This window comes from Nicotiana sylvestris, chromosome 9, assembly GCF_000393655.2.
Source record: "Nicotiana sylvestris chromosome 9, ASM39365v2, whole genome shotgun sequence".
Lineage (NCBI taxonomy): Eukaryota > Viridiplantae > Streptophyta > Magnoliopsida > Solanales > Solanaceae > Nicotiana > Nicotiana sylvestris.
The window spans coordinates 184,975,353-184,997,233 of record NC_091065.1 but is presented as its reverse complement, the minus strand read 5'-3'; the positions used below and the strand labels follow the sequence as shown (position 1 = coordinate 184,997,233).

The 21,881-nt window shown below is 36.4% G+C and overlaps 1 protein-coding gene across 5 annotated transcripts; it reads left to right on the top strand.

The window, feature by feature from the left end:
- The first annotated feature begins 3,627 nt into the window (after window positions 1–3,627).
- LOC104219027 (protein FRIGIDA-ESSENTIAL 1-like) lies at window positions 3,628–19,926 on the top strand. 5 transcript variants are annotated; one of them, XM_070156545.1, is made up of 8 exons: window positions 3,628–4,153; window positions 4,810–5,016; window positions 13,086–13,253; window positions 13,360–13,561; window positions 13,711–13,931; window positions 14,038–15,377; window positions 15,473–15,534; window positions 18,883–19,926. In XM_070156545.1, exons 1-7 carry the CDS (start codon window positions 3,793–3,795, stop codon window positions 15,500–15,502), a joined length of 2,529 nt encoding a protein of 842 aa, XP_070012646.1. In that variant the 5' UTR covers window positions 3,628–3,792; the 3' UTR covers window positions 15,503–15,534; window positions 18,883–19,926. The 5 variants fall into 5 exon arrangements, with proteins under 5 accessions (XP_070012646.1, XP_070012647.1, XP_070012648.1 ...); XM_070156546.1 differs by having other exon boundaries at window positions 18,877–19,926; XM_070156547.1 differs by lacking the exon at window positions 18,883–19,926 and adding an exon at window positions 17,429–17,639.
- The last annotated feature ends 1,955 nt before the right edge of the window (window positions 19,927–21,881 follow it).

Genomic DNA, 21,881 nt, shown 5'->3' with positions numbered 1-21,881 from the left:
TCCCGGGTAAGGCATAATGGAATCCTCCTGAGGTGATACAATTTTGTGTCACTTGGAGGCTCCTGAGGTGATATGGTTATAATATCACTTGGAGGATTATTTCTTTCTAAGAGGTGTGAATCTATTCACCTTGATTAGAAAGATAAAATGCTTAGCACACATGTTTGATCCATGTTGATGGAAATTCTAGCATATGTGGTCGTAGATAGAATTCATACCTTAAAATGGTGTGATGCCTGCTATGATTCATTGTTAGTCTTTTCTATTGAGACTGAATGGATTATTATATGGGTCATTCTATCCTTGGCTATGTGAGTAGTGTGGCCACCGTAGAGTCTAAAGTACTTTTTCAATTTTTTTTTAAAAACTCAAATATTTAAAATTGTTTTCTTGTCCTCAATTAACGTTGGCGTCCAAGTGGGAGAATGTTGGAATTTGGACTTACGTTAATTGGTTATAGCCTGAAAGGATAGTGACGTGGCCCAAGTGGTGAATAAATAAAAGGCCTAATATTAAATATTATGTGTGTGAATAAGTGAGGCCCAATAGCTATTGGCCTGTGATGGGTAGACACTCTTTATAAATAGAGGCCAACCCCCTTTCCCTAGCCATTAGAAAACCCGAGCGTATTCTACCTCTTGAATACGTGGTAACGGTAGACGTCCCATCAATCAAGTTCTCCGGGATGTGAGAGCGCGTAACTAGTGGATTGTGGAAGCTGGTCTCAGGCTTAATCGCCGTTTGCTGTCGCTGCTGAATCCATGGAGTTTAACGGTACGCTTCCTTAGACTCTAACTCTAGATTGATTGCGTAATTGTGTCTTAATCTCTGCTATGACTACAAATTAATTATCTTACATTAATAATTTTGTAACATTTATGTAGCTTAATACGACATTTATAAAATGTCATCGTATGTCTACTTTTTTGTAGTGAAATGGGTTGAACGAGCCAAAAATTAAATATTTCATGCATGATTTTGAAAATGATTTATTTTGGTTTTTGATGCATATAGTTGGGGCATATTATATGGGTTGGTTCACTCAGTGTGAATAGCGTATCATGTGTTGATCGTATCCGTTCATAGATTAAGGCATGACACTAGTGTTCTTTATGCAACTCTATCCACAAAATCAAAAATATTCTGCAACTCTTTCTATAGTAGAGGCGGACCCACGTTGAAGCTTGGGTGAATTTGCTTCGCGAAAAAATATACTGTTTATGTATATAAATTATATTGAAAAAAGATAAATTTCTTGTTATATTGTTGCAAATGAACCCACTTGACAAACCCGAAGGTTGTGGAGCAATGGTCAAACGGGTTCAATAAGTCCAAGAAGTTCCCTGTGAAGTTTGATTTTTTATGAGAAATTTTCATAAAGCACTATCTTTTGGTAGTAATTAGCCATCTATAGATACCATTTGCTATATTACGGAATATATATACCTTTTCTGTGGTTATAAGATGTATTTGATGTATTTAAGCTATCGTATTCATGAATACAATAGCAAAAATATGCGTGAATCAGGGAAGTCCAGCTAATCAGTTGTTGTATTAGAGTGTATTCGACTGTATTTATGGAGTGAAACATGGGATTGCAGTTGGACAAATTATTGTATTCGACTGTATTCACCGCGTGAAATAGGGGATTACACTGTTTTTAAAACGGAAAGTGAATCAATTAACATAATAGACTCCTAATATAACTCAACAAACTCAATTATAACAAATTTTGTATTTTTTGTTATAAAAAAGATTCTCAACCGTAAAATACCCCAAAAACATAGCAATCTTCAGAGAAATTATATAATACATCTGAATACATAAATTACATTAATTAAAAAAAACATATGAATACATTCATGGCATATAGCGAGACAATGAATACAATGAAATAGAATACAGAGAGATACATTGAAATACAATGAGAAAAAAGGACACTGAATACAATGAAATACAACAAGATACATTGAAATACAATGAGAAAAAGGACACTGAATACAATGAAATACAACAAGATAAATTGAATTACAATGAAAAAAAAAAATAGTGAATACAATAAAATACATAGAAATACGTCGAGAATACATTGAAATACTCTACCCAAAAGAGCAAAATCATAACAAGTCTTATTGAACGTTGTAGCTAATTGGCAATACATTATTGACCCAAAAATTTCAGAAAGCACCAGAAGAATTAGCCAATCTCGTATATGTAGGCTATGTTGCCAAAGCTATATCAACGTTAATTGTTAAAACATTATATTGACCCTATTTTTTCATAAAAAAAATAAAATAAAAAAATCATAAGAATTAGCCTATGTAGTATGCCCATGTTCCGGGGCCAACAGTGAGAATCAAATTCAAAATCAACATCAGCAGGACTATTTTTGTTCCCAAATAGCCTATTGGAGATGCGGGAGCCGGAGCAATTTCTGAAGTGGGCTTTGCACAAATTCGGTGAAAGGAGGAGGAGATCGAAAATTTTAATGGGATGAGAGAAAAGAATGAGATATATCAAAGTAGAGAGAGAAAGAAAATAGTGTAACTGATTAAATATTTAGTGTCTTAGGGCTAGGAGGTAACCAAAATTAAATATTTTGCTATAAACCTTAAAAAATATCTATAAAATATAATTTTTTTAAATGGTATTTATTTAAAATAAATAAGATGTTAACCTAAAAAAATTTATTTTTTATTTATTTGAGCAAACAAAAAAAAAAGCCCACATATGTGGATTACTAATTCGATAATATGGTATATATTTCATAAGAATTTGTTGATTTTGTTTTGCAGCAGAATTTGCTGAAACACATTTGTTATTTATATTTAATTTTATTTATGCTACAGTAAAATTATGTGATTGCTATACAACTTTCTTCCTTCTATTACACTCTGTTAGTTTTGTTTACGTTGTAGTCCTCTTTTCTTTTTAGTTACTTTATTAGTTCATTATTTATATGTATATAATTTACTTTTGTTATTTCCTTTAAGAAATTATTAGATTTTTTAAAGTATGTTAGAGTTTAACAAATTGAAAAAAAAAATTAAGAGTATATATTTGAAAGTAAAATTTATCAAAATGTAATTATTTTTGATAAAATTTAAATTTGATAATTTATAATTCTCTTTTCTTAAGCGATGACATTAACATTGATATACCTTTGTCGAAGTGCTAAAAAAAGAAGGGGAAAAGGCTAAAAGATGGTGCACGATGTGGACTTTACTATAGTTGTACCATGATTTTACTAATTATTTTTGACTAAAAAATAGTGAGTCCACCACTATTCTATAGATTGTCTAATACTTCACTTGTGCATTTCGAGTTTGTTTTTTGTTACAAATAATTAAGCATTAATAAATCAGAGAAGAAATACTGGAATATTGAATTGTTGGATCTAACACTAAATTTCGTGTATGAACATTATTCCTGACATCTAACTCCTTTGATAATATTTCTTTTTGTCGAAAAATAAATATATAAAACTAGAACTTGGGATAAACCCACCGTGTCGATTTTTGCTTTAATTTTTTGTTATAAACAAAATCTATTTTGAAAGTACAAAAACAAAAACAAAAACAAAAAACAAATTATATTAAGATGAAAAATTTGTTTTACTGTACGATAAATATTTGTAAAATCTATGTATGAACGATACAATCCCTAAATTCCTTCCGACGACGACAAAAACATTTGCGAAAGTGACGACTGATTAAAATCATCTTTAAATCCATCACTCATCAGCGTCATCGTTCCGCTGCCCTCCGCCCCGAACCGATCGCCCTTACCTCAATGCCATCCCCGGTTGCGGCGGTTGATCCTAAAGCCGATGTGGAATTGGATGAGGACGACGAAGAATACGAGGAAATTGAGGTCGAAGAAGAAATAGAAGTAGAAGAGGAAGAGGAAGAGGAAGAGGAAGAGGAAGAGGAAGAGGAAGAGGAGGAAGAAGAAGAAGAAGAAGAAGAAGAAGAAGAAGAAGAAGAAGAAGAAGAAGAAGAAGAAGAGGTAGAAGAAGAAATAGAGGAAGAAGAAGAAATAGAAGTAGAAGAAGAGGTAGAAGAGGATGAGGAAGAAGAAGGAAAAGGTGAAGAAGAAAAAAATGAAGAAAAAGATCAAGCATCAGTTCCACTCAATGTGGATGATCAGAAAGGTTAGTTCTTTGTGTTATCAACTCCAGTATGCTGATATTTAACTTGTTTAATCATTATTTTCTGAAGTTGCCTGTATGTCTCGTTGCTTTGTGATAACAAGTGGAAGATTTCTTTCCTTAGGGAAAAAGTTATAAAAAGAATCTTTAAAATCCTTGTGAGTTTAAGTTTTATGTACGATACAAAAAGTATTTACACTATCAATTCAGTTATTAGGTAATTCTTTGGATAAACATTAATTGGTAATTTTGTGAGAAGAAGTGGAACATTCCTACCTAAGAATGTGGCCTATTGGTTAATAAAGTTAAAGGAGAACCATGAAGTCTCATGTTCAAATCCTTTTGGGGACACAGTTATCCGGTACCTGTGCCGGTGGGAAGTAGCAAATTGGTCTAGACACCATTGTCCTAAAAAAGAAGAAAAAAGAAGCGGAACATTGCTTTCCTTAGAGAAAAAAGGCCGATTCTGCTACAATAACTCTGACTTTAAGTTTTATGCACTAATAATTGTAAAAAGTATTTACACAATTTGGTCACTTATTAGGTAATTATTGGTAAATCTCTTGATAAACATTAATTGGTAATTTGGTAATAATGCTAACTGATCACTACCACGTGTTAAAATTCACTGATAGAAAAAAAAATCTTTACATTGTCAGAAGAAGAAGTCGAGGAAGAAGAAATAGAGGTAGAAGAAGAAATAGAGGTAGAAGAGGAAGAAGAAATAGAGGTAGAAGAAGAAGAAGATGAGGAAGAAGAAATAGAGGTAGAAGAAGAAGAAGAGGTAGAAGAGGAGGAAGAAGAAGAAGCAGAAGAAGAAGAAAAAGGTGAAGGATCAATTCCACTAAATGTAGATCATAAAAAAGGTTAGTCTTTGTGTTATCAACTACATTATGCTGATATTTATGTTGTCTAATCATTATCGTTTGAATTTCTAATTGTTTGTTTGTATCGTTCCTTTGCTTGCCTTCTATCTCGTTGAGTATCTGGATTTCGTTAGAGATAACATGTAGAAGTTGGGAAATTGTCTAATACATTGGCGCTTATGCCGAGTATATGGCTTATGGAGAGTAATAGGAGAAGCAATGCGTTAAGGCTTGTACTGGATCTTGTTAGAAGATTGGTGGTGGGATATCCTTTTCGTAATGGATACTTTAGACATAAAATGAGATTGTATTAATAGTTTTTAAAGATACTTAGTTTTTAATGTTCATTCTTGTCGTATTCTGGCTTTTATCTGCTAAAATTGATGTTAGTTATAAGAAAAACGTTACAACTCTTACAGCCTATCTTTAACCTAAAATTGTTTTGAATGAAGTTCATCAACAACGTACTTATAAAATGACATTTCAACATTACTTGAGCTAACCATGCTTAGTTGGGCTAAAACTTGATAAGTTTGTCACTCTAGATGCTATGCAAGAGGAGGGAAAAAGAAGAGCCTTCATGTGGCCATGCAAGTGGCTTGAGTCACTTCTTTCATAATGAAACATCACGCTTTTGATGTTACAGAGGACAAGTGTTTTTGCTGATCACTGCAACCTTGGCAATCATGTGATGTATTTGGTTAGAATGTCTTGCCCTTTGCTTGGATAGTTGGGATGGGAAGGAAAAGAAGGGAAAGTAGAAATTGGAGCAATAGAAGAGAAAAATTTCTTTTCCATTCCATTGTTTGGTTTATGAAGAAAATATAAGAGAGTTGAAAGGAAACTCTTACTTATCAAAAAAGGAAAAAAGAAAAAGAAAGAAATAAATGAAGAGAGTTGAAAGGAGATTTCTTCCTGAGTTGGAGTTGCAGGGGAAAGAAAAGTTTGACATTTAATTTTTGGCCAGAACTTATCTTGCTACCTTGAAGCATGAAGCGGAGGATGCCATCCAATTTCCAAAACCGTAAGCAGCTTGTTGGCCATGAAGGAAGCTGGCATGAAGATTGCTACTGTGAGGCTGCTAACTAGCTAGTTCTCTGTTACGTTTGCTGTTGTGGCTGAGCGGAGAAGATCAAAAGCTATTACTAGCACAATTTGATACTATGTGAAAGAGTTGAGATTCGAGATGCTGGCTTTTTGCAAGTAAAAGTGAGATCTTCTGAGTTATTGAGTTGTGATAGTGGTATCTACGTTGATACAGTGGTATCAATACAATGATCAGGTTCCTATAGTGATAGCTAGTGAATGACAGTGTAAGTGCATGGTCTCTCAAGTAGCTCCTCTGCTCGACTGAGGGTTCTCCCTTTCCATGCCCCCAATGCTGCTTGGCATCATTGTTGTCTTCTTGATTACAGACACTTAAATAAATGGTCTTCTTTGTACATCTATTCTAATTGGCAGTTGTATGCTAGTTCTTGTATTTACGGTCGAAGGTGGAAGATGTGCAGTGGCCTAATAGTCAAAAAGTTGGAGTAACACCTTGGGACATCAAAATTCTGATCCCAGAAAGATGGCCGTATGTGAATTCTTTCCATTTGTCTATTCCTCAATGGATAGAGTAACTCGATATTTGTGCTAGAGAGAGATAACACTAATTGAATTGGTCAAGACTGCAAAAGTTGGCCCGAACAATACGAAGAAAGTGAAAAATGAGCAGAAGGATATGGTTAAATAGCCTTCCAAATTTATTTTGACATTGGAAGATTGGTCCCATGTACGTGTTGATTTGATTTACACACGATGATGATTCTAATTTAATTACTTTTGCAGTTTTGATGCTAAACGTGGTTTTTTTCAAATTTCAGAGGATTTTAATCCAATTTGAATTAGACTACGCGAGCTAAGAACACATTGGTTTCATATGGTATCAAGACTCCAACCTCAACGGTCATGAAATTGAGACATAATTGTAGAATAGTTATATCAACTAGTTGTGTGAATAATTGGTCATGTAGAAATATTTTAATCAGAGGCAATTGAAGCATAAGAAGATGTATCTTACCAGTTTTGTCGAGGAATAGGTACCAGTAGATTTTCTTTTGAGAAAGCTCAGTTTTATTCAACTAAAACACGAAGAACTTGCTTCCTTTACAAACAACAACAGTTATGCCTCAGTTCCGAACTTGTTAGACTATGTTCTAACATTTAATAATTTATCTTAAAAAGACAAATTAGGGTTTCCGTAAACTAGAGATCTTCTAAATCTCACTCATCCTTACACTTACATAGAAATCTTTTACAAGCTTTGCAAAATTACAAAAAAAACATATGTTTTGGTTGTGAAGGAAGATAATGAAGACTATCATGTTATGAGAAAGTGAAGACACTATACATGAATGGTTTCCCATATAATCTGACTTCTTATTTCATCTCATTCGTTTCAACCTTCAATAGTTATGGAGTATGGTTTTGAGCAATATTCACTTGGCACCATAAATATTAAAAGGGAAGACGAGCATTTTAAGTAGAGCACTGCTTTTCTCTCCAAATACCCCTTATGATACCTATATGAATGGAATTCCATGTCTCTGACTTCCTATTTCATACTCATTCCTTTTCAACTACAAATGGCTTGTAATAAGTGGTTGACATTCTTCAATCCTTTCTCACAAAGCAGCTATAGCACGATATTAGCCATCTTCTCGTAAGATTACTTTAAGCATGCTTCTTTTAGAAATCCAACCAAAATAGGAAATCTCAAGGTGCCTTTATTTTCCAAACCATTTTCCGAGGCTACTTAGTATTACCGGTGTAGACAATTTTTTAGTCTTGTTTCTTATGGTATTCAACCCCTGCTGTCATGAGACCATCTTAAATAGTATTTCTCTTCTAATATCCATGTTAGTTCTTCCAGTCCAGTCATCAGTTGTAAAAGACTTTAACGCTCAATCTTAGCAATTCTTTCTAAGAATTATGTTTTAATTTTTGTCAGACCTATAATATTCCCACAACACTCAATAAAATACTTGTGACAATTAATTTTTTTTTCTGACCTATATTGAGCTGTATCCGCTTCCGATTAGGTAGCCAATTAGATATAGTTGGATTATCGTCTTCCAGATAACTTTGACCCAATAAAAACTTCCTTCTAGAATCTTTTTGTGCATCTCCAACCATCGGGTCTATATGCTTAAAAATCTGTCACAAACTTCTTATACATCTCCATAGTATACACCAGCGAGGCTCTGTATCTCTTTTTGTGCACCAACAATCTATTTGCATTTTTGTTGTGAGTATTTCATCCACCAGCAATCTTGTGCTCCATACGTGCAGTAATTTCCCTTGTCCAAAGTATATCCTCTTGGATATACCTTCTAGACTTCTTTAATCAATCAAGGAGCGATCTCAACCTTCCATTTTCCATAATGAGATGAATCGTATGCGCATAAGTTCATTATGTTTCACTTTAAAGTCCTCTATTCCACTGAGAACTTTGTCGTTTGCCATGGAGCTTTTAGCACTGCTTCTAGGTACGACGAAGCTTCTTGCAGCAGGCACATCAAAGGTTATTCATATAGAGGACCGAGATTGCATTCTCCCAAATTTTCACTTTGGAGTATTCAAGGCTAATGTTCTTTCAATTTCAAACTTTTACTCTAACTAGTAGGAGCAAAACATAACTCTATTATGACTTTATTTAGCTTTGATGATTAAGATGACATATTCAATGAAGGCAAATATCTCTTTTCCATATATCATCTCGTAAAACAAATATAAGTATATATCTCTATTTGCAGATGACATCTTATGTTTCGTGATGTGGAGGCATTTCAATTAATATGTCCCAAGTCTCATTCCTTTATTTGGAGATCGAGAGCGGGGTCCAGAATAGCATGATGTCTTTGTCTAGAGCTTCCGGCTTGAGGATCAACTTTTTTTTTTTGAATCAAGTAACAAAATTATATTTAAAAAGGGCAAGAAAGAAGCATGTCTACAAGTATACCGAAAACGTAGAAAGCCTGACAAAAAGAAATGGTTTTCTATGAAAGGCACCAAATCTTCTAGAACCTTGTGGGTGCTCCAAAAAGAGATAAAGAAAAGCCTATTTCTCAAGTGTACAAAATCCTTATGTACTCTATCAAAATCTCTCATATTTCTCCATGTATGGTCCATGTAAGTGCTAGAGGAGCAATATTCCATGCCCTGCTTCTTCTCCTCCGTCTTCTAAAATTTCAAATAAACATTATTTCTTTCATCGTGCCCGGCGTCACATGCTTAATTTTGAAACATGTCAGAATTTTCCACCACAAGCAAGGTGCTATCCGGCAATGTAGAGGAGGTGGTTCACATCTTCTCCTTAGTTACGCATGAAACACCAATTGACACAAGTAATCTTCCTCTTTCCTTAAATTCTTTGTTGTCAAGATCACTCCATTTCAGCTAACCAAGCGAAAAAGCACACCTTTCTCAGTATCCTATGGATCCATATTGAGATATGTGGAAAAGCTTCTCATATTCGACTTAAAGTGCATGGTCACCTTGATGGTGGAGGTGAACAAATTCAGTAGCATAAATGTTTAATTGCAGAAACTTGAGACGCTTTTGACGACTTATCTAGGATTAATGCTCGGAACATCACAAGTGGAATTCTTCGTCTAGAATTCAGTGGTTGGAAAAGTTGACAAGAAGCTATTAAGGTGACAATATAGTTACTTACGAAAATGAGGCAATGAGTATTGATTTAGAGCACTCTATCAAGCACTTACATATTTCATGTCTCATGCACGCACACTAGTGGTATCAAAAAGTTGAAGAGGCCACAAAAGGACCTCTTCTGAGATACAAAAATGGACATAAAATGTTACATGGAATGAAATAGGAGGTGGTATTACATCTCCAAAAAGGTATGGTGGACTCGAGTGAAAGATCGGGGAAAAAGTGGTTTTGGTGGTTTGACTATTGGATGTAGGCTTCGTGGAGATTAGTGATAGCAGACGACGTATTGGAATAGAGGTGGACTAGAAATTTTTTATTATCCTATGAATGTGGACTATAGGGATATATCATGAAGGGATAATAAGTTTAGCGACAATATCTCTTTCAAAGTTGGGAATGAAAATAGGATTACATTTTGGGAGAATATGTTGTGTGATGATGTTTTGAGAATTACCTTTGCGACTATTGAAAACATTTTGGGCAAAAGGATATCACGACTCGTCAAGTTTAGAGGACACATGGTGGCAGACTCATGAAGAATTGAAGTTCAAAAAAGATCTACAAGAGTGGGAGAGATAAATTCCAAAACTTGATGAAAGTTTTTAATTCACAAATCATCGCATAGTTGTAATAAGGCAATTGGAAATGGGATGGAAGGGGAATGGGATTGTTCTTGGTAAATTCCTAGTACCACAAGTTAGGGTTGTGCATTTGGATCGGATATCCGAAATCCGATCCGATCCGCTCCAATTCGGATTTCGGATTTCGGATATTTGGATCGGATTCGGATTTGAATTATTAAAAATTCGGATTTTCGGATTGGATTCGGATTTGTATAGTTTGAACCCGATCCGATCCGAAATCCGAATTTGTTAAGAGAATAATAAATACCAATTTTATTTTTTAGGGTTAGGTTAGGTCTTATTTCATTCTGCAGCTTCTGCTGCTCACGCCTCACCACTTCACCTTCACTCACAGTCCACGCCTTCACTCTCACGGCCTCGCTCCTCAGTCCTCACAAGTCACAGTGAGTGTCACACCCAGAAGACTGCTGCTCAGGCCTCAGTGCTCACTTCAGTCTTCACGGCTCACGCCTCAAGCTGCTCCCTCCTGCTCGTCGCTTCCTCTATCTCTTCTCTGTGTTCCGGGCCTTCCGGCGACCGCACTGGTAACTGGTAAGACACTAAGAATCACTCATTCTCTCTCGAGTCAGAAGTTTTAATGCTGGAATACCATGCTGTTAGAATCCTGCTCGACAAGTGATTAAAGGACTATGAGAAATTCTTAAACAAGAACCCAGCATACTTAACTCATCCCACCAAATTATAGATAATAAAAAATGGGCAGAGCCATTAAAGGCTAAGAGAATTTTAAACAAGAATCCAGCATATACTAACTCGTACGGCCAAATCGCAAATGAAAACAATGGGTAGTACTTGATAACTTCTAATAAGAGAAGATTATAAGGACCAACAGGGTAATGGCCAAAATCACGAGGAGCTAAACATCAACTGCAGTTTGCTAAACAAGTAAGGGCATAAAGATGCATGTAAATTCTACTTCAAGGTATTTTGTTCTGTTATGAACTGTTGAATTTGATCCGAAAATCCGATCACCAAACCGATCCGAAATTATGCAATCCGATCCAATCCGATATAATTCGGATCGGATTCGGATTGCATTTTGTGGAATCCGAAATCCGAAATTTCAATCCGAAATGTGCTAAATCCGATCCGATCCGATCCGATCCATGCACAGCCCTACCACAAGTTAGCTAAAGGAGAGGACACATTGTGCCATTGCTCTCATTTTGGATTTCTACAGTGATAAGGGAGGTATCTTTGTTCCTCTGATTGGTAGTAAGGAGGGTATTCTAATCCACTGAAAAGTTTAGAAAAAAAAAGGTTAACTTATGTTACTAGTGCTTTATACGCAAACGATTGACGAGAATTAGAGCATTGCCTGTTGCGAGTGTTGTGGTACTGGTGGACTATACTGAACCTCTTTGGTATACCGTAATTAATGCCTACTATTGTTAAGGACGTAATGCGCAACTTAACTCTCAGAAGAAAGAGAAGAAGATGCTAAATTAGGGATGCATCTCCTTTGACCCATGTGAGTACTTTGGAGATTGAAGATAAGAGAGCACTTACAAACAAGGGTGGAAAATGAATTTGCTCTGTCAAAGTGCTTTAGATCTCGGTGATCGTTGTACACACGAGGTCACCATCACATATCACTCGTTGAGAACCTTTCTTTTTTAAAAAAAAATTAATGTTGGTTCTTAACTCTTACTACTTGTATACCTTGTTTCTTCACATGACATCACTAAAATTATTAGTTTATAAAAAAAATTTACAATATAAGAAAGGACTCTAAGGCATGGACAAACATGATCCTGCATGACTCAAAATTTGAGAGAAAAAACACAAATTCTAAAACATCAGGGAACATGACACCATTAGTACTATATAATTCATGTTTTTGTTTAATTTAATGTATAGTTCGAAATTGATATTTATAAAATGACAAATAATGAAAAAAATATTTCATCCTAGCAATGTTATCAGATGGTATAAAACCCTGCCACAGAGAAAAGCCTGGTATTTAAGTGGAGAAGGGTAGAGAGATGAACCCATTGCTCATTGAGTTTCGAACCGTGCGCTAGTGGCCCTCGTGAATTTCTCGGTTATCAAAACAAAGTTATCAGATGGTATGTTTTCATAATTATTTGAGGGCTACCAAATAATTTAATATAGGAAAAATTTGAATATTTTGTATGAATCCAGGATGGCTGGTGTATAATTTGAGGATACAAGTCTGAGGAAAAAACGGGATCTTCATCAAAAGTAAAAAAGGTACATGATGGTGTCTGACGTGTCCTCATGTGTGATGTATTTGGATTGTATGGTATACCATACAATCCAAATACATGCATATATATGTGGTGTCTTTTTATATTAAAGGTCAATTTCAATTGTTTTTAACATGGTATTAATATCACTCGTAGAGTCTCTAATAGATTGTCCATTCAAGTTTACATGTGTATTAAACACAGTCTAAATTTCAAGATGAAGGGTTGATCCAAGTCCAGGAAAAGGAGTGTAGTATCTTCTTGAAGTGCCTTCTATTGTGTTATGTGCTGATGTTCTAGTTTTGGGATGCACTAAGTTTCCTGTGTGTTTAGTCGGTCTGTTAGGATTATACCACAGAATACACAACCTCCTTTTCTGTTTAGACCGACTTTCTAGGTAAATCATCATAAAGGTTCTGCCACAAAGAGCTTGCTTGTGTTTGATGGTGGAGACATTTACATTGGCAAGAGTTCTTATTGTTATATTTCTTTCTTGTAGATGGTAGCCAAGTGCTGGAGCCTTTGGGGCTTGAACAGCACTTAAGATCAGGCATTTCTACACAACAAGAACCTGTAGCAAATTTACCACCACAGATCCCTTTGATCGAAGGTAGTAATGATGGTTGCAGAATTTCTAATTCAGATGAAGCAAGAGAGAGGAAGGGCGGTGAGAACTCTTAGTATATCATATGGGAACACTGGTTAATGTTGAAGGAAAGATACTTGTATATGGTATTCTGTGGACTCACAGAGATTCTTTGGAGCTTTTGCAGGAGAAAGAACCCACATAGAGTCTGATGTCCAAGCTTCTGGATTTGAGGATGGTGAAACAAATAGAAAGAGAATCCAGCCTTTTGGTCAAGCAGTGGATGCCGAAATATTGACTGATGTTTCTGGCAAGGTGGCTATTGGTGTTCAATTTACTGAAGGAGGTGATCAAGAAGCTGTGGACGATTTAAAGCAAACATCACCAAGGTTTTAGTTATACTGCTGAGGCGTTGTTCAATTTTTTTTTTCTTGTAGTTGGAAGTTGGGTCTTATGCTGCTTTTCGATGTCTCTTACTGGACGTTCTTTTGCTTATAGTTTAAGTAGAACAAAGTTTGATGGTATCTAGTCTTTCCAGGTTGGAAGTTCTCAAGACAAGGGAAAGAAGTTCGTCCCCTGCTGCTGATTCTAGGGGTGGAAGCAAAAGATTAGCAATGAGATGTGAGTTTTTTTCCAGGGGTTGGTGCATCAAAGGGAACTCTTGTAGATTTCTTCACATAAAGGATCATGTAACGAGCTATGATAAGGATGTCATTCTAGATGAGGCTATGATAAAAGGCAAACTTGCAAATGGCAAAGGTAATCCTGAACCTTAATCGTTTTATAATAATGTGTTACCATGCTTTAATTTGATATGGCAGCGCCTTGCATAGCTAATCAGGATGAGGTGCGTTATTCCCTATAGGTTTGGAAGAGAATGGCAAGAGATCGGTGCTGGATGGTTCTTCTGATTCAGTACCATCAGCAGTTCAATCTGGAGAAAATATACAATTGAGAAGTGACGAGGAATCACATATGCTTATGGATGGTCCTTCGTCCATCCCAGAGGTTAGAAGAGAGTCTCTTGGATGTAAACCATACTTGGCTGGTTATAGCACCTCTTCTTCTCCATTACTCAAAGATGGTTCTGTACATAAAAATAGCCTCCATGGTGGAAAGCGTAGCTCAGTCTTGTTATCTGATAGTTACCAAAATACTGTAGTTTCCTCTTATGCCTCAGGTTTGAACAATGTGAATTATAAGAGGAGCCGGTCTGTGCACGACAATCATGGTTTGCAAGTCTTGAATGACTCTGCAGATAGGTTGTCTCATCGTTGTTCGTCTTCGCGGAACATAGATGCCCTTGATGATCAGAAGCTTTTGGATAGTAGCCAAGAATATTCTTCTTCTAAATCCACCTCTTTGCAGCAGAAGTCTTCGGCTTTTCCTAGTTCTGAAGCTGAACTTTCTCGGGTTGAATTATCACGGGACACACGACAATCATCTGATTATAAAACTAAGGTGTCTTCTGACAATTGGGAGCCATCTGTTCCTTTTCGACCATCATCCTTTCTTAGTCAAATCATTGGATGTCCTGAAAGTCTATATGATCCTCTTCGTGATAGTATTGAGCAAAGTAATGTAGGAGATGGTCCCTCAAAGTTCTCTTCCTCTGGAAAAGGAGGGCCTGTATTCACCAAATGTACGCAGGAAAATGATGATCCAGTTTCACCAGGAACCTTGGGTCCAGAACAGAGCTCCAATAAACATCCAATTTCTGGTCATGTCTACCATAGGGATATATTGCCTGACAACTTGTCTGAGAAAGAATTGTCTAATAATGAAGCAGATACAGCAGATACGGCAGTTGCTCATCAGGAACACGTAAATACCTCTTCAAAAGCAGATAAACTAAATTTATCTACTGAACTACTACACACCAGGCTCCGGAAAAAGACAAAATCAGAATTTGAGAGGCTCGGACATGGAAATGAAATTGATATTGACTGGAAAACAGATAGATCTGTGAACAAAGAGTCAAGAATTTTGAAGCATTTTCATGCTGCTCTTGTGGAATTTATTAAAGAACTACTAAAGCCAACTTGGAGTGAGGGTCTCATGAGTAAGGATGCTTACAAGATAATAGTCAAGAAGACAGCTGATAAAGTTGTCAACTCTTTGCATCCCCATCAGGTTCCTGGTACGGCTGAATCAATCAGACAGTATCTTTCTGTATCTCAGCCAAAACTTGCTAAGCTCATTGAGGTGAGTCATGCTTCGAAAATATTACTGATGATGTAGAGAGTACAGTCTGTGAAGTCTATTCGTCCCTAAATTTGACAAGTAATTTGCTTTTGCAGGCGTACGTGGATAAATATGGAAAATCTTGAAAATATCAAATGAGCTTTGCTCAGAATAAGGGGTACGTGGATATATATGGAAAATCTTGAAATTATTAAATGAGTTCTGCTCAGCATATTGCCAACAATAGCGAATTGGTGAAACACATGTTTGTGAGCCTAATTTCTACTTCTAGGGGTTAGAATGAGGACTTGGAAAACATTAATTTTTGGTATGGATTTTGTCTTTTTAGGTAGGAACCTTTCTTCTACCTTTATGGGCTGAAGAATTTTTCCCTTGTGTTTACTGAGTTATAATTTCAGCAGAATTTGCAAATATGTGCACTTGTGTCCTTAAGCGAAGTCAGCTATAGTCATAAGTGCTCATTGGGCTTATAGTAATGGCAGTTTCTAAATAGGGTCTTGCTGGTTCAGGTTGTTAAGAGGATTTTGTATTAGTTTAGAATGTTAAAATTGTTAAGGTATTGAGCTAGATATTGTCCCACGTTGGACAAATATGATAAATGTATGTGTTAGGCACCTATAATTAGGTGTGTTATATATTGATCAAACTAATACCCTCTCCTCTTTATCTTATTCTCTGATCACATAGGCTGCAATAACTTCTTCTTCATCCTTCTGTTACACAAGGGTATCATGATCTATTCCATTGGCTTATGGCTTTTACTTTGAGATGGTTCAACCTAATAAAATAGACTTAAATATGTTAAAACACACTTACCCTTTTGCCTGTGGTGCTAATCAATTTTCACATATAGGATGTTATGAGAAGCTCTAAGTAGCTCTCTGATGGTGAATTGGGACAGTGAAATGGTTAATTGAATTTGGTTGTACATATAAATCGGTAATATCTTAGCGTAGAGGGCATAATTTGAAGGGAGAAGCCAACATGTTTTCATAATTTAGAATAGCTGTCTCTTCAACTTGTATTTTTGGTGTAATAGAAGTATTATTGTAAATATGGAGCAATACTTGGACTTTTTAGAGGAGTTGGGAGATTTGTAGTTGCTATGATAGTGGCAGATGTTGGCGGTTGTAACTCGTACCATCTTGGTACCTTTTTCAATAAAATCTTACCTTAAAAAAGTGGACAATTTTTTGTATGTTAGCATTACCCAAGGCTAAAAGCGAAAAAATAGACACTGTAATTTGTTGCCTTGTTGGAGCCCAAATAGTGCTCAATCTTCAAGGCTTAAAGGAGCCTCTGCTGAGCTATGATAACATCCATGGTTGATATTGAGTCTGAAGTGTTTTGACATTTTGGCTTTAGGTATTTGTATGCATAAGTATGTAGATGCAAATTGACGGATCCTTTAGCAATTGGCTAGGTGTTCTTACATGGTCGAGTGAAGGATCTGTTGGACATAGCCATATGCTTAGGCATTGACTTGTTGAATTTGGGAATTATCTGTGATGCAGTGCCAAAAGGGAATAAGGAGAAACATCGCGGGGAAAAATGAGAAAGGGTAGAAAGAGAGACAAAAAGGAGAAAGGAGAGCGAGGAATACCTGGGGAAATAGACAAATAAAAAGATAGAGACAGAGAGAAATTGAGAGAAAAAGAACAAGAGAGATATCAATTTTTTCAAATATTATCCATCAAGTCAAGTGTGCAAGAAAGGGGAAGTTTGTGCAGAAACCCACAGTGTTGCTGTTTGGAAGTTCATCAGTATGTACTTGGAAGAATTACAAAAACATATAAAATTGAAAGTGGGGAATGGGAGGTTTATTAAATTTTGGTCTGATAAGTGGCAGGACTTTGGGATTTTGAATGAAATGCTCCTTGAATTTTATAGTATAGCCCTAAATAAAAATACGTTGATTGCAGAGTATTTTACAAATTCAGCGTCAATTACACTTCAGAAGAAACCTTAACGACTGTAAAATTGATAGTATCAGTGGACTCTTAGCTCTACTAAAACGAATATCAACTGACGAAGGCAGGAGTGGCTCACAGGTGTGGTCGGTCAGCAGCAATGTTGTCTTCACAATCAAAAGGCGTTACAATTTGCTGCATAAAGAAGCAGATAGATGGGTGAATGTTTGACCATGGAAGATGCTTTGGGAAACAAAAGCCCCCCTAAAACAGCTTGCTTTGGTTGGACAACTGCAATGGAAGTTTGTTTGACTCAAGATCTGTTACAAAAAAGAGGCTTCTCTCTCGGAAATAGATGTTTTTTTATGTGAAGAATCCATGCAATCTAACATCTTTATTTTTTGGCATTTTAACTTGTCTTGGAAAATTTGGTTCTCGAGTATTTTTGTGTGTGTTGGGAGATGCCTCAAGATGTGAACGGCTTGTTAACTTGCTGGCAGAAGCAGAATAAAAAGACTAAAGAAGTTTGAAATCAACTTGGAGGACCATCCCACTTTGCATCATGTGGACTATTTGGCTAGAAAGGAACAATAGATATTTTGAGGGGAAAAACCAGACATATCTCATATGTGAAGTATAGCTGTATACAGAACTTAGACTTGTGGTATAGGGCTAAATACGCAGGAAAATCCGTCTTTTCTTTTGGAATGTTTGGAAGCTTTGATACTGTAATTGTTGAATATCGTCTTGTTGGATCTTTTGTACTTGTGTAGTACCTCCTTGGTCCTATTCATTAACTAAATTACCTTATTAAAAAAAGCGTATATCAAACAAAGTATGTAAGGATCCTATCTGTAGAACACTAATATATATAAAAGCAAAAAGGGTCAAATTGCCCCTCTACTATACGATAAGGATCAAGTTTACTCTCCATTATACTTTTAGTACTAAAAACTACCGTTGTTGGCCAAGTGGCTCAAACATACCCCTTCTCCTTGGGGCTGTCCAAGGTGGATACCCAATCTCACGTGTCACTGACATTGTAATGAGGTTGACACCACGTGGCTTGCCACCTCACTGTCCCAACGTGGTTACCCCCTCCCCCCACTTCCTCTTCCACCAATAGCACCTCTCCCCCTCCACCACAATTGCCACCATTAGCAACCACCATGCATATTCTTTCAAAATAAGAAGGTAACGGTAAAAAAGAACAAATAAGAATACCAGTCTTCTCTATCTTCTGCTTGTATCTCTCTTCATCGCGTAAACAGTTAGTTGGGGTAATAGGAAACATTGAGGGTTGTGAAGTGCTCCAGTGTATCACAGTAAGTACTCTCTGTCTACTTCTGCTTTTCAGTGTCTCTGCTGCTCCTTTAGTCCTTCTTCTTCTGGTTTGCTGCTCCTATTCCTCGTGAATCTGTTCTTCTATGTCACCTGTGCTCTTGTTTTTCTCTTTATCTGTTTGCACATCACATATGTTCTATTCTCTAGTCTCCTCTTGAATCTTCTGCTTCTTCATCTGTTTTATTCTATATGTGCGAATGCTCAATTTTAGAAATCTTTTCTTTCAGTTGTTAACTTTATAACAGTTACAGGATGCCCGAGACATAGAACTTACCTGATGGAATCTATTGTCTAGCTGGCGATTTTGAAACTTTAAGCGCTAGAATGAATGAAGCTCCTGATTGGAAATGGAAGCTGGCAAATTTGCCATATGTTTGCCATATGTTTAGAAGAAGTATGCTATTGACCAGAGTTTCACTTTGGTAAACTGTGCAATTCCCTTCTTGATTGCCATTATAGCCTGAGGAAGCTAACTGTTTGTTTTTCTGCTTGTACTTTGCTTTGGTGGTAAGGATCTTGAGCATGAGGGTCTTATTGTGCAAGATCCCAGAGCTGCCTCAATTTTGCTGTAGTTGAATGAAGCATAATTCTTTCTTCTATGAAAGCAAAGCTAAAAAGCTCTATGATTTTGATTATTCTCCTTCGCCTTTTCCCCTCTTCTCAATGTTTTTATATAGCAAAAGCAAAAACCAAGTTGCATTTTTTATAAACTGGAGTTGAGCAAAACTTATCCCAAAGAAAAATGGCCTTGAGCCAAACCACAGTCGTTAATTGCAAATGAGAGGAGCTGTTTATGTAGAAAGAGTTCATATATGAAGTTCCCATTGGGATGAGATATGTGGCTGTTGGTAGGAAATTCCACAGACGAGTTACAAGAGCATCGTGAGGTGACAATGGCTTGGTACTACTTACGTGGCTATGTGGACGCAAATCTTAAATAGGATCTTAATGTGTATATCAGAGCGAAATAGTTTTTTCTTTTGATGTGTATATCCAGGGTGAAAATAGCTTCTCTAGTTGGAGTCTTGTAATTTCTCTCAAGTGCAGATTGATATGTTGTACGATACTAAGACCTTGAAAGATCTTGTAGCTTCTCTGGAATGCAGATGATGTGTTCAACGACATCGATACCTTGAAAGATTGGTGAGATTCTGTAGGTTGCTACAATTTAGATTGTTGCATTGTAGTAGGACCATCTTATCTTTATGGTGTAAGTTTAAGATATTTACTTTACATTAATATATGTAGTGTGTGAGGTGTCCGGAAAGAGTGAAATGGTGGCATACTTTGGATTATGGTGTGAGTTTGGAGGTCCTTCGTGCATGTTACTCTATTATTAGCAACATAGTGTTTTTGTTGTATGAGCTCCTGAATTTCTATAGGATGTTAGATGATGTAATCTATTGTCTGGGTAAGTGAGTACTATGTGCTATCTCTGACTTTTCAGTTGGCAAATCTGGAAAGGGCGTGCACCCTTTTCCAGTAATATATACTTTATTTGTTTGCTAATCTTTCTCTGCTCGCGCTTGTGGAATTAACACAGCAGGTTGGTCTATGAAGTGGGGTGTGAAGAAACAGTACTGTCATATGTCGAACATCCTTGTTGTGCAATAAATTTTGTCCTTGTCTACCTTAGTATACACATACAAGTGTAGGTTCACCCTCTTGGATCAAACGGTGGGTCTCTTGACGCCAGAATGTCTGCGTCGCGAAGAAATGTTAGTTTCATGAATCTGAGTTGCTACTTATGCAGGGAGTAGTTACATTTCTTTAGTTCTGTTGTTAATTCGTCGATTCTGTTATTTGTTGCAACTCGAATGCATGGCAGCAGTTTTGTTGGTTCTAAGAGGCATAGCATTAGCATATTAGGGATTTATGTCTAGTTTTTGAGCTTTTGAAGGTTGTTCTAGTGTTTTTCAGAGTTGTTAATTGCTATCTTATATTTTGAAAGAGAACGAACTTCTTGATTTGTCTTCAGAGATCTAATCATTTTGCTGTATGTTCTTCCTCCTAACTCTACATCCCTTTACTGTCGCTTGCTGCACCTAATTAAAGCAAGTTCCGTAATTCGTTGTCAGTCCTTTTATACACGACGGTGTCATAGAGCTAGGGTTGACAAATGGACGGGTCAGATATGGAACGTGTCGAAAGGGGAGAAATTCAAAAATAGCCAGATTTGCAACTGATCGTTCAAAATAGTTTAGTTTCAAAAGTAATTGAAATTTAGCCACTTTTCATGTAAAAATAAATTTGAGTGAAAATACTGTTCAAAACCCGGAAAATACGTCAGTATATTATACTGGAGTTCCAGCATAAGTATGCTTGAATCCCAGCATATTATATTGGAGTTCCAGGATAAGTATGCTGGAACTCCAGCATAATATGATGGAGTTCCAGCATAAGTACACTAGAACTCCAGCATAATATATTGGAGTTCCAGCAAATATAATTGTCTAGTATAATATACTGGAATTTGGAGCACCAGTGCTCCAGTCTCCAGTATATTATATTGGAGTCAGCAAAGTATACCAGTCCAGCATAATATGTTGGAGTTCATACACAGGTGCACCGAACTCCAGTATATTATGCTGGACAGGTCTCTGTTGCAGCAAAATAGTGGTTATTTTTCATTAACTTTGTAAATGCTGTCTATTTTCGAATGACCAGTCCGAAATCTGGCTATACCGTGCTATTTTTACTGTCGAAAGGCAATTAATCCGATCCGACCCATATTCAATATGGATAAAATATAGGTAAACCGGCGAATAATATGGATATCCATATTATCCATGGCTTCTTGAGTATGATCACTTTCAGGAGAATTCCTAGTATCCCAAACTTGAGGAACTCTTAATTCGAGACTTTACAAATGTAAAAGTTAAACCCATTAGTTTTTTTTCTTTTTCTTTTTCCTTTTTTTTTTCTTTTCTTTTGTAACCTGTTAGTTATTCGTTGATTATCCATTTTCTAAGTGAATCCATAATTGGATAACTGTTTTCTCTTATCCATTTTGCCATCACTATATAGAGCTGTTGTTGTTACAGATATTTGCCTCTGAGTCGAGGGTCTCTTGGAAACAGTCTCTCTACTCCTCCGGGGTAGGGGTAAGGTCTGCGTACACTCTACTCTTTCCAGATTCTATTAGTGAGATTATTACTGGGTTGTTGTTGTTGTTGCTTGTTGTTGCCATCATTACATAGAGCTATGTTGTTCGGGTCCTCCAGAATACCGTTGGATCCTTAAAAATGGC